This window comes from Corythoichthys intestinalis, chromosome 21, assembly GCF_030265065.1.
Source record: "Corythoichthys intestinalis isolate RoL2023-P3 chromosome 21, ASM3026506v1, whole genome shotgun sequence".
Taxonomy (NCBI): domain Eukaryota; kingdom Metazoa; phylum Chordata; class Actinopteri; order Syngnathiformes; family Syngnathidae; genus Corythoichthys; species Corythoichthys intestinalis.
Window position 1 is genome coordinate 32,029,836 of NC_080415.1, and position 13,530 is coordinate 32,043,365.

Below are 13,530 nucleotides of genomic sequence, written 5' to 3' on the forward strand. Positions count from 1 at the left end.
TTTTTTTTTTCAGAACATAGTTGCAAATTGGAACATGAATATATTGTTAGAATAAATTATCAATAAAAAAAATATTTTAAATCAAATTAAAATAAATATAACTTATAGACTATAGAGCCTACCCACCGACGTCATAAAACCACGTGCTCGCTGTATGGTTCCGCCCACTTGTCCGTCATTTTGTCTCTGTATTAGCATTGGTTTCAATTGATCGAGGAATTTAAAATGCATTTCATGGAAGACCCGGTGCTTTCTGATGCCGTAAACTCACTCGATGTGTTGCATAAAAGGCGTTATGTGGAAAAGCTTTGTTCTATACAGTCGCCAGATCCATATTTGATGCCTAAATCGATGATTTTTGACCGGCTGCCTTCACCGTCTCTGCCTGACCCTGATATTTACAACTATCTTGTCCACACAAAATCAGCCTATTCTCACGAAAGTTTGAAAAACTTTAAGAGCTTGGAGGCTTATAAATGCTACGTTGCTGGTTGGGTGAAACAGGTCCTCGTACACGAAAATTCGGCAGGAATCTTGTGCTCGGAAGGTGAGTTACGAAATTTTCAATTCAAAATCTTTTGTTCTTGCTAACATCCACTGTCAAGTCTAATGTATTTCATGTCATTTGTCAGTGGAGCTAGGGCTTTTAATGTTTATATGGTTTAGCGATAGCACTCACTACATACATACGTGTATGTTGTCGGCGATTAGCCTAGCAATGATCTTAATTGTGGTTGTCAGCCCAAAACCCTCTAAATATATATTAAATGCATCTTACCAGATATAAAATGACTACTACATAATCTGTGGTAATCGTTTGGAGCCCAGTTTTTTTCGTCGAATTGCAGCAGCCCATCTCGCTCTCTTCTCTCCGGGTCTCTCGGAATCCGGTAGAACTTCAAGTCTCTCCGTCTTCTCCATCTATCTTCTCTGTTATTGCAACCGACCGCCACACACGCCTTCACCATTTTGATTATTAATGTTAACGAGCAGAAAAACACGTCGTAAATAGGAGGAATGTACGTAGCCGTAACAGGTCAACACGATGTGTTGCCGGACAAGTGGGCGGCACCAGTCAGGAGAGCGGAGTTGTGACGTCACGTGGGTAGGGTCTATACCCACAGCCACAGATCAAGCTGCTCAAGATTAGAGCAAGGACAAAATAATTTCTATAAAAAAGTAAAAATACTTCTGAATAAAAAAAATGTTAAATTCTACTGCATGACTTTTTTTTGAGGGTGGAAAAGCTCAAGTGAAGTTTCGCCATTTTCAGCCACTGTGTCAGCTCTAGTCTACATAATGTCATGCCTATATGTTAAAAAACAAAGAATTGATAAGTTAATAAGTTAGTTAAAAACGTATAAGATACTTTAAAGTGTAAATATTGTTGTGGAAAGGTTTCATCTAAACAAACAAACAAAACAAAAAAAACATTGGGAGTGAGACCTCTCCTTGATCCAGCGAACGTGGATTTGTGCTCAGGGCAAGAGCATCTTTCGCAATTAGCGATCTTTGATGCTATCCCCTTTTCCCCTTCATTCAAGCGAATCAAGCTTGTTTTCTCACTCTGCGGCTGTAACACTCGACGAAGTTGCTCTCCCAGCTAAGCCTAGGCTAACATTCGTCTTTGTAAGCTTTTAGTTCGTTTGTATATTGAATTTGAAAGGAAAATGTGTGTTTTGTTTTTGGCGAACTTTTTCATGGTGCTAATCTATTGAAGCTACTCACACGTGGAAAAATACAATTGTACAACGTTTTAAATTTATTCATTTTGTATATTCCACTTACCACGATTTGAGAGCTCAATAAATTGAAGAAAAGTACGCCTTATGTTTGGAGTTTGTTTTTGGGTTCACTGGCTGTCTAGCCGATAGCGTCACTTTCACACACAGCAACAAACGGGAGGGGGTGAGCGCTGCCTCACCAAGCCGCTTCTGGCTGCATTTTTGACACATGAAAAATAGCGAACACCGTACTACGGTCTGACGGAAAATTTTAGTGGTTTTGAAACCGCAACGTTTTCACACCACGGTAAACCGTGAAACCGGTAACCGGCACATGCCTAACTGTATGTTGAATGTATATATTTGTCCGAGTTTTATTCATTTTTTTCTCAATGCATTGCCAAAATGTATATGATCGGGAAAAATTATCGGGAATGATTGGAATTGAATCGGGAGCAAAAAAAAAAAACGCAATCGGATCGGGAAATATCGGGATCGGCAGATACTCAAACTAAAATGATCGGGATCGGATCGGGAGCAAAAAAACATGATCGGAACAACCCTACTGTCCATATCTTTAACATTAATTCTAAAGTGACATAATTTGCCAAATGACCCTTAATGGCATCTGTCATAAACATTCATTAATGCTCATGACAGTGTCATGTTATAATTATGACAGTCTTATGACAATCTTATGACGCCTCTGTCAAATAAAATGTTACGGATGGCCACACTAGAAAAAATCTAAAAGAATATTTACTATGAAGTCATTCATTCTCAAATCCGTCAATGCTGCAAAACTTACGACAGTCTCGCTCGTCGGAACGGTCTTTGCAGTCAAACACTCCGTCGCAGCGATAACTGCTGCTGATGCACTGGTCACCACTGGCACAGGCAAACTCATAGGAGGGGCAGGAAAAATCTTAAAACATAAAAAAAAAAAAAAGCATTAAAATTACCTACGTTAAAAGATGACAACAGGCAATGAAGTTCTCTTTACCGCAATTTTCCTCATCAGCGCCATCTAAGCAATCCTGGTCTCCGTCACACACGTAGCTGTTGAATATACAGCGGTGGTCGGGACACAGGAAGTAGGCCGGACCGCACGTTGTGGCAGTGCCATCTGTCACAGGCAAGTAGTTGCCCGATTACAATTGAATCGTTCCTTACGACGGCCAATTTTGGACAAAATCCCACATACTGCAGTTTCTCTCATCCGAACCGTCCCCGCAGTCGTTGTCGCCGTCGCAAAGCCACGATTTGGAGATGCAGTTGTGGTTATCGCAGGTGAAGGTGCCAGCTGAACAGGTGGTGGGCACGTTGGTAGGACAGCCGGCTTCGTCTGAGCCATCACCGCAGTCGTCGGTGCCATCGCAGCGCCACCCGGGTATGATGCAGTGCTTGTTGTTGCAAGTGAAAGCAAAGGGCGAGCAGGTCGATCCTAAAAGGCAAGAAATGAATGATACTGTGCTTTTTTTTCCCAGACCATACGAGTAAAAGGCTTCTTTTTCCTGCAGCTTTTACGGTCCCTGGCAAAAGTCTTGTCGCGTATCCATTTTGTAGAAACAATTGCTAATAACCTGACATTTAATTATTCAATTGTTTTCAGAAATGACTCATATGAAAGCTAAGACCCCCGCAAATAATCTTGAATGTACAACAATATATTTGTTTCACTGAAAAAAGATTTATCATTTAATGAAGACATAAAGGTCAAATTTTGGCAAGACAAAAGCTGTGTCGCCTACAGAAAGCAGTGTGAAAGTTGAACAAAAAATGTACTTCAAATACAAAAATATGTTACATAACATAAGCGAATTAAAGTAGTGGTGCAGTGAGATCCAAATTTAATGACTTCCATGGGCTTGAAGGACTGCATCCATGCGGTTCGGCCAGGATTCATGCAATTTATTGATGAAGTCATCAGGAACATCAAAGAAAACAGTCTTGCAATGCCTCCCAGAGTTCGTCAACATTCTTGGGTTTTGTCTTCCATGCTTCCTCTTTCATCCTGTTCATGTCTGGTGAGTGGGTTGGCCAGTCCTGGAGGATCTTAATCTTCCTTGCCTTGAGGAACTTTGAGGTAGAGATTGAAGTATGCGATGGAGCACCATCCTGCTGAAGAATGTGTCCCTTTTTATGGTTAGGAATGTAAGAGGCTGCTAAGATTTTTGGATATTTCAGACTATTTATGTTTCCTTCCACCCTCCAGGTCTCTCGCACACCCCCATACTGGATGTAACCACAGACCATGATTTTGCCACCACCAAACTTCACTGTTTTCTAGAGCTGGGAATCTTTGGGCACCTAACGATTCGATTACGATTACGATTCATATGCTCCGATTCGATTCTAAAACTATTATTGATGCACCCCCCTCCTTTTTTATTTTTTTTATTTTATTTTTTTAAATGTTTTGTACATTAGTTCCAGAATTGTTCAAAAATACTCTCAGGCTAAAACAAACTACTATTTCAGTATCAAGTTAACATATAGCAGTAAACAAATATACAAAAATAACAGTAAATAAAAAACTCCAGTCCCCATTCTGTATCAGCAGCTTTAAACTACATTCAATTAATTTAATGTTGTGAATCAACCGTTAAAGTTGTTAAAATTGCTCCCGTTAGTCCATAATTTCCCTTTTGTCTACCTTCGACATGTGAAAGTTTTAAAACTATTTTAAAGATAGATTCAAGTCAATATTTTACCGATTTAGGAGTATTTTAGATAAAAAGTTAATTAGGTTTGCTTGGAAGGTTCGCTACAACAGCCTTGCAGGGAAGTGTACTGCTTTAAGATGGCGGCCGTTTACTACGTCCGCATCTAGCTTTTTGTAGATGTGCTGGTAACGCTACCGCTACCTTAGTGCATCTAGTCCTATATAAATTATATCTACCGTAACATTATGTGGATGACGTACTTTTGTAGCAGCTTTTCAGCAGGAGTCAAGTATGTTGTTGTGTTTTTTTATCTCGTGGCATGAGTTGAGCTAGAGCCGTGAGTTGAGCATTGGCATTACCCGAGGGGCCGGGTAATGAGAAGCATGATGTTTAGCTACTCTCGCTCCGTTGCTCATTGACCGCGCGGCGCGCTGTGTGTTGTACTTCCGCTTTACTTGGCATATTTCAATAATCGGAATTTGGATGTTTGTGAATCGTTCTCGAATCTTCCACGGCCGAATCGCGAATAATCTAAGAATCGGAAATTTTGCACACCTCTACTGTTTTCTGAGTGAGTCTCGGATCCATGTGGGCTCCAGTAGGTCTCCTGCAATATTTGCGGCAACTGTGGTGTAATTCAATGGAATATTCATCTGAAAAACCAACCTTTTGCCACTTTTCCAGCGTTCATCCTTTTGACAGGCTGTGGGCCTTGGCAAATGCCACACTTTTTTTTAAGTGTGTGCACCCTGAGTAATCTGCAGGGTGGAAGGCAACATTAATAGTCTGAAATATCAACAAATCTTAGCTGCCTCTTACATTCCAAACCATAAAAAGGGACAAATTCTGCAGCAGGATGGTGCTCCATCGCATACTTCAATCTCTACTTCTCTAATCCACCAGGACTGGCCAGCCCAGTCACCAGACATGAACATCATTGAGCATGTCTGGGGTAGGATGAAAGAGGAAGCATGGCGAAGACGAAACCCAAGAATGTTGATGAACTCTGGGGGGCATGCAAGACTGTTTTCTTTGATGTTCCTGATGACTTGTATGAATCCTTGCCGAACCGCATGGATGCAGTCCTTCAAGCCCATGGAAGTCATACAAAATATTAAATTTGGATCTCACATCACCACTACTTAATTTGCTTATGTTATGTAACATACAGTGCCCGCCATAATTATTGGCACCCCTGAAAAAGATGTGTTTTTTTAGCTTCTAATAATTTTTTTTTTATTCAAATAATATGGGACCTAAATGGAAAAAAAGAGAAAAATCCAACCTTCAATACAAGTGCATTCATTCAGTGGGGAAAAAAATCCCACATAAAGAAAAAAATATTTGACATCAAATGATGTGTGTCACAATTATTAGCACCCCTGGTGTTAATATTTTGTACAACCCCCTTTTGCCAACAAAACAAGGTCTAGGGACTGAGATTGCCATGGGAGGAGCTTGATTTTCTGTCTGGTGAACTATGTCTGTGTAGATTTGGCCATATGTTTAGGGTCATTGTCTTGCTGAAAGACCCAGTGACGACCCATCTTCAGCTTTCGGGCAGAGGGCAACAGATTTTGATTTAAAATGTCCTGGTATTTCAAAGCATTCATGATGCCATGCACCCTAACAAGGTTCCCAGGGCCTTTGGATGCAAAACAGCCCCAAAGCATCACTGACCCACCCCCATACTTCACAGTGGGTATGAGGTGCTTTTCAGCATGCGCATCTTTCGTGGCACGCCAGACCCACTTAGAGTGTTTGTTGCCAAAAAGCTCAGTCTTGGTCTCATCTGACCAAAGCACACGGTCCCAGTTAAAGCCTGGGACCGTGTGTACTTTTGTGTGAGGTTAATAAAAACATCACAAAAAAAGTCAACATTATAATCAAATATATAATAACATTTCACAAAAGAGTAGAACAGTCATATTAATAAAATAAAGAATAAGATCCTGTGACATATAACAAGGTACCATTTGCGCGACTTAAAAAAAAAAACAACTTGAGGCAAGATGGCGGACAAGACTTCGCCATTGTAAAGTTGAAATCATGCAAGTCAGATAAGTCGTAACCCGGGGACTACCTGTATTAGTACAGTTGGCTTCGTCCGACTTATCCACACAGTCCAAATAGCCGTCGCACCGATAGGAGTTTGGGTGGCATCGTCCCTCATCGCACTCGAAAGAGTAATCCCCGCAGTTGTTGTCAGGCGGTGGGACGCTGTCGTCCTTGACGCAGTCCTGCATGTTGGCCTGCAGCTTCATGCCGTACGGACACCCGCACACGCGTGAGTTGGACGGCGTTGGGAAGCAGAAGTGACTGCAGCGCCCGTTCGGTACCGAATCACAACGAGAAGTGATGCCTAAGATGGGGAAAGAAAATCGAACATTGGGTTGTGTTTTGCCTTTGTTTTCGTCGGACATTTTGTGGAGACTCACTGCTATGGAAGTCTGCTGTGTAAGCCTTAATGTTCCTGATGTTGTCGATTCCTTGTCTGATCGTTTGGATTCTTCCGCCGTCCCTTTTCCTCATTTGGTAAATCGCTTTGGTTCTGGTATCGGCGACATACAGGAAGTCTGCATGGTAGAAATAATGAAGCGTGGAATGTTTCACATTACCATTAATTGTTTTAATGTTAAACTTTTCCCAAGATTAAATTAAACAAAAACAATAATATCAAACAGACCTGAATAAAGAGTCATCGAGTACGGATTTGTGATCTGTCCAAGATTGCTGAATGTCTCTCGGTTGTTTCCTTCAAAGTTAACGTGAGAAATCTGATCGAAGAGGGCGTCCGCCCAGTACAAGCGATTTTGTCTGTACAAAAACACCATTTACGAAAGCATATTTCTTAGAGATCCTGCATTGTACGGCGTTGCATCACATGCAAACCTACGCATAGTCAATGACGAGTCCATTGGGCCATCCGAGGGTTTTGTTGACCAACGGAATCGCGTTGCTTCCATCAGTGAAGCCCCTCATGATGACCGCCGGACGATACCAGTCGGACCAGAACAAGTAGCTGCACACAAGAACACAATTTGAAGTCATAGCCCAAATTTTATGTTGACTCCCATCCAAATGAGGACTAACCCAGCACCAGGATGCACTGCGATTCCTTTTGGGTTCCTCAATCCAGTTACGATGTCCCGCCGGGACTTGTCTGTGATTCTGAAGGCCACTACTGAGTGGTAGGAGGCCGAAGTCCAGAACAAAACTTTGGAGGTCCAGTCATAGGCCATGGTGTCGGCAGAAGTCCTATAGCTTGTCAAAATCTCCTGAGCTGAAGGCGGAAAATAGTCAATGTCCAGCCCTTTGTTCGTTTGCTACCGTGCTTACTTACCGCTCCCGTTTAAACTGGATTTATAAATCGTCCCCCGGGACTTGTCGTTGTAGAACAGAACCTTCTCTTTGCCGTCGAACTCCACAGCCGAGCCGTAAAATGACGAGCCGAGCCCCGTGAGGGGAAGGGTGACGTCCTGCAGGGAGACTTGGAGCGGGATCCCTCGCAAGGCCGTGTGAGTGGCCACAAGCAAATAGTTCTTTACCTCTGTTTAACAAGTAAAAGCAGAAAATTTAGAGCTTTTCCATGGATTGGACTTGTAACAAGAATGGCTGGCATTGAGTGAGGATCCATTGACGGCGACAGACGTCCAGTCCAATTTGATCAGGGGACTATTGCTCCCAGTCAAAATGGCTTTAGGCATTTCAAGTTCAGTGTTTGCAATATTCAATTTTTTACACCAATTTTTACACTTGACTGCAAATAAATATTGTCTCCAAAAATCGGTTATCGGCCTCTCTAACCACTAGTTATCGGGATCCGTCCTGAAAAATTCATATCAGTCGATCTCTAGTTAAAAACTTAATTTTATGTCTACTTTTAATTATTTTTGTTACATTTTTATTTTATGTTTATAGCCGCCAATGGAAGTGAATGACTTACCGTATTGGCCCGAATATAAGACAGCCCTGATTATAAGACGACGACCCCTTTTTCAAAACTCAAGTTTGAAAAAAAGACTTTTTGAACACCAAATTAATTTTTATACAGAAAATAATTACAGTACATCCGAAACAAATGATTACAACAATATATTTGAGAGAAAAAGCATGTAATTTCGCCTCATTCAAATCTTAACATCTGAACATTTAAATATGTAAACTAAAGTGCAATCACGTTCGTAAATGAATGGCTTCTGGTTTTTTTAAATGTAAATAAACCAATCTATTGTGATAAAAGAACAAAATTGCAATAACTGCATTAACCATCAAAGTGAAGTCTAACTGTAACTGTAGTCTTGAAACAAATCTGAAAAAGGAAAAACATTGCAATAAAATTATTCAAACTGGTTAAACTTGAGAGTAGCTGAGATTTGTCATGACAGAACATTGCTTCAATGGTATCTGGTGCCATCTAGCGTCGTATAACGTCTAGACCGTGAATATAAGACGACCCACTCTTTTTCAGTCTTATTTCAATGCAAAAAACACCATCTTATATTCGGGCCAATACGGTAAATTTGATACAAGCATTTCTGGACATCATTTTTATTGTCGCACAATAGGCAAGGCAAGGCAAGGCAAATTTATTTATATAGCACAATTCAACACAAGGCAATTCAAAGTGCTTTACATCACATGAAGACCATAAAAATCACATTTAAATCAACACAACGTAAAAACCAAGACAAAAGATCGCATTTAATCACAGAATAAAAATAAATAAATAGAAATAAAACAAAAATAAAAATAAAGCAAAAACTACTACTAATAATAATCATTGAAATCAGCAATGGAGATAAGCACAAGAGGAATAGAAGGCAGGTAGGTTGAAATATATAGACAGTTATGGATATGCAGTGCCAAACAAAAGCGTTTTTAGCCCTGATTTAAAGGAGCTAACAGTTTGAGCATACTTCAGACGTTCGGGTAACTTGTTCCAGAGGTGAGGAGCATAATAACTAAATGCTGCCTCACCCTGCTTGGTTCTTGTTCTTGGAACATGTAGAAGACCCGTTCCAGACGACCTTAGGGGTCTAGATGTCTCGTAGGAATCTAACAAGTCAAGCATGTATTTTGGTCCAAGGCCATTAAGTGTTTTGTAGACGAGCAGTAGTATTTTGTAGTCTATCCTTTGACTCACTGGAAGCCAGTGTAGCGATTTCAAAACCGGTGTAATGTGGTCCAGCTTCCTTGTATTTGTGAGGACTCTGGCTGCAGCATTCTGTACTAGCTGCAGCTTCCTGACTGATTTTTTATCAAGACCTGTAAATATACCGTTGCAGTAGTCCAATCTGCTGAAAATGAATGCATGCATAAGTTTTTCCATGTCTTGTTGAGTCAGAAGCCCCTTAATTCTGGTTATATTTTTTAGGTGGTAATAAGCGGATTTAGTGAGGGACTTTAGATGGCTATCAAATTTTAGGTCTGAGTCAATAATTACGCCAAGGTTTCTGACTTGATTTGTAGCTGTAAGGGACATTGTGCTAAGTTGGCTGCTTATCTTTGACCTTTCCTTTTTTGGCCCAAAAATGCACAATAAAAAAAAACTTTGTTTAACACCTCACTGTTTTCAATCTCACTTTAGTCATTTTTGTCTTTACAAAAGAAATGCATGTAATGTACTATTTATGATACACATTAGAAAAAAACATTTGCTTATTCTTGTTCTATTATTATTTTATTTTATTTTATTTTTTTATTGTTTTATCTTTAAGGACACAAAATGCTCAAATGTAAAAAAAAAAAAAAATCTGAATTTTCTGTTCATTATTTCTGGGGTCAAGCATTACAGGGTTAAAAGTAAAACTGCTCATATCATTTTATTTTGTTAAACATGAAAAACCACAAAAGGGAAAATAATATTATTTAAATAAATAAAAAAAAAGAAAACAGTAAATACATAGTTTCTACTACGACCTTCTAATTTTTTGTTATTTATTATTTAAAAATAATTTTCCTATCGATTTATTCAACATATTAACGGAATCAAAAAATGAAAAAGAATACATCATCTTTTCCATTTATTATGTATTTTGATATAATATTCAGATTTTCCCATCGCCATCTAAAATACAAATACTAATATAACAACACGATATGTTTAGTTGCAGAAATGATCTGTGATTAATTGACTACACAGTATTTGTCCCCCCCCCCCCCCCCTTCTGTCATTGTTTGCATACTATCATCATTCAACAATGAAAACCTATTAACGTTTGGGTGATTTTAGTTAAAGCAGACACAGTTTTTTAATCTGTGTGAATTTGATAAAGAACAGATCACATTTGATGGTGATTTTATGCAGAAATGTGAGAAATTCAGATACTTTTTCATACCACTATATACATAATCATTTGCGAGATATCAAGTAAGTTTGCTATATCTGAAAACTCACCGGAGCAGCTCCGAAGGTCTGTCTGCAAGTCGTAACCTAGGCGACACTTACATCGGTACCCCAGCCCGCCGTTGTCGGTGCGGTGGCTCAGGACGCAAATGTGCTGACAGCCGCCGTTGTGCCGCCCGCACGGGTTGATAACTAAGGAACTCGTTCAATTAGGCCCTTTTATATATTTCAATGGAGATTCTAGTGGCGCTTACCGATAGGCTGCAGCACCGAGTGGGAGACCACAATGTGACCAGGTCGATTGGCGGTGCGATACAGGAATGTGGGGCTGCTGCCGTTGAAGCGGTTGGCTCTCACCACCCCCATCTTGGTCCAATCCGTAAAGAATACATGGTTTTCAAAGACGGCTAGTCCAAAGGGATGCGGGGCCTGCGTTCCGCCGTTTAGCACTACTTTCCTGAGAGGAACACTGCTGTCAAACGGGCCGATTTCCCATGAGAAAAATCACGGTGTGACGTTTACCTATTCAAACCTTGATAGGTGACAGTCTCCACAGTGTCAAAATGGCTGTCGGACCAGTAGACCCGCTTGGTGACGATATCCAGGCTTATTCCGGTCGGTATGCCCAGTCGGTTCTTGACTAACTCCAAGCGGTTGCTGCCGTCCATGAAGGCCCGTTCCAGCTTCATCTGTTCGTAGCTCACGCCCATGTCCGTGAAGAACATATAACTGCAAAACAATGGGATCATATGTAGAAGGTGGGAACCTCTGGATAGCTCACAATACGATACGATTTGCGATACAAGGCTCACGATAACGATCTCACGATATGGCAATACAACAATTATCGATACAATGGTCAGGAAATCATTCTACAAAATTCTAAACACAAAAACAAACTACAGTGATCCCTCGCTACTTCGCGCCCTCAGTCCATCGCTTTTTTTTTTTTTAATTAAAAAAAAGAATAAATACAGATGAGGTGTCCCGAGCCGATCGCGTAGTCCTGCTCTTTGGTGGTCAGGCAGTGCACGGGGGTTGCTTATTCAAGTTAACGATGATTGACAGACGTTTAAGAAGCTTCAAAGCGCCCCATGCGTCAATCATTGTTTAACTTGTTAAAGTTGCTGTGGCAACTCATTGTGTGTAAGTGAGCAGCTTGAGTGGACTCACTCCAGGATGAAGCATTTAATAAAGACAAGCATTATTATACTTTATTCTTATTAAAAAAATAATTCGGTGATACGATAACATGTTAAAACTTATAATTATTACATTTGGAGTGCTTAAAAACCATTTATTAAAATATATTTAAGGAAACGTCTTTTCTCGTTTTTACTTCTTTGACTGTTTGTATTAGTCTAACACACCCATAAAATAGATAGCATTTATGTCATAGTTTAAGAAAAACAAGCATAATATATTTGATATTATGAACAGTTGGACTTAAATTGATTAGAATTTGCAGCGCGAAGATAATGGACAGAAAAGGGCAGAACAGACACAGGACGCCTTCTGATCATGGAAACCCAACGCGTTCGTCATGCAGCTGACTGAGCAAGATTGACGCTGAGAAGCAGGTGATAGGCAAGACATCTACAAGCCCACGTATGCACCACCAAATCCCGCAATCAGCTCTTAGTAGCAATCTGCTGGTTTCTTTTTTTTTTTTTTCTTAACAGTGACAACTTTTTAAAACGATATATCAATTCCTGGTGGAGCATATCGATAAAATTTTGGTCGACAAAGTATCGCGATACATCACCTTTTTGATATATTGTCACACTCTAATCATATGTGTAGAACTGTGTTAGCAGCTGAAATGCAGTATTCTGCATATAAACCCACCCGACTGTTGGGTCCAGGACGAGTCCATGAGGACTCAGCAGGTTCTCCGCAATCAGCGTGACCCGATTCCCTCCCTCAAAGTCGCAGGCGTCGATACGCTCCACCGCCGCGTCCAAAACGTACAGTTTAAAGTTGACCCAATCCACCGCCAAGTTTTGGACATTGTGAACCGCCGCTGTTAGAACCTCTTTAATGTTTCCGCCGTTGTAGTTGGCGGAAAACACCTACAAATCCAGAAAGAGGAAAATGACGCTCTGGCGTGAAAGGTCACCGGGTGGGGCTTACCTTCTTTTTGACGGTGTCGCTCCAAAAGACTGTCTCGCTGTGCCTGTGGTAGGCCACGCCCACCACAGATCCTTTGCCCTGAGCCGGCACCAGAATACGTACGTTGCGGCCGTGTACGTCGGCCATCATCACGTCGCCTCCGTCTGTGAAAATCAGATGTGGCTGTCCGTCTGGGAAGAAAAAAAAATGATGTATTGACACTTGTTAACAAACATTGACAGGAATAGACGTCCAATCCATTTTAACTGGAAGAAACTACCGTATTTCTAGGACTATAGTTTTTTCTTTTTCATAGTTTGGCAGGGGATGCGACTTACAAGTAAATTCATAAGTTAAATTATTACCATATCATAAAATTTCACGTTATTTTCCTACTAAACCACAAGAAGGCACTCAAGGCCTGTGTTTCAACATTGCTGGTAACTTATAAGAACAAAAACAACTGAGAAGGGCTGAACTGAAGTTCTAGATAATGACTTTTTAACCGATAACCCGGTATTTTTTACAATACGATATACAGGTAGTCCTCAGGTTATGTCGTACACGACTTAGATTATTTCGACTTTACGACATCGGAGTCTTGACTGCCGTTTTTTTTGTTTGTTTTTTTTGGTCACGTAACAGTGTAGAGTGTATTTTTCTCAATGTACCTTTTTCA

At 40.5% G+C, this 13,530-nt stretch overlaps 1 protein-coding gene across 1 annotated transcript in view; it reads right to left on the reverse strand.

Annotated features, from left to right (window-relative positions):
* Positions 1-13,530, reverse strand: part of lrp2b (low density lipoprotein receptor-related protein 2b) — an 88,554-nt gene that overhangs the window by 65,052 nt on the left and 9,972 nt on the right. The window contains exons 11-24 of the mRNA XM_057826799.1: positions 12,873-13,042; positions 12,588-12,811; positions 11,262-11,468; positions 10,994-11,196; positions 10,791-10,931; positions 7,734-7,940; positions 7,484-7,673; positions 7,287-7,412; positions 7,077-7,207; positions 6,829-6,966; positions 6,474-6,752; positions 2,929-3,168; positions 2,728-2,850; positions 2,533-2,649 (exon numbers count right to left, since the gene is read on the reverse strand). Coding sequence (XP_057682782.1) covers positions 2,533-2,649; positions 2,728-2,850; positions 2,929-3,168; positions 6,474-6,752; positions 6,829-6,966; positions 7,077-7,207; positions 7,287-7,412; positions 7,484-7,673; positions 7,734-7,940; positions 10,791-10,931; positions 10,994-11,196; positions 11,262-11,468; positions 12,588-12,811; positions 12,873-13,042 — 2,496 coding nt within the window. The remainder of the gene's footprint in view (positions 1-2,532; positions 2,650-2,727; positions 2,851-2,928; positions 3,169-6,473; positions 6,753-6,828; positions 6,967-7,076; positions 7,208-7,286; positions 7,413-7,483; positions 7,674-7,733; positions 7,941-10,790; positions 10,932-10,993; positions 11,197-11,261; positions 11,469-12,587; positions 12,812-12,872; positions 13,043-13,530) is intronic.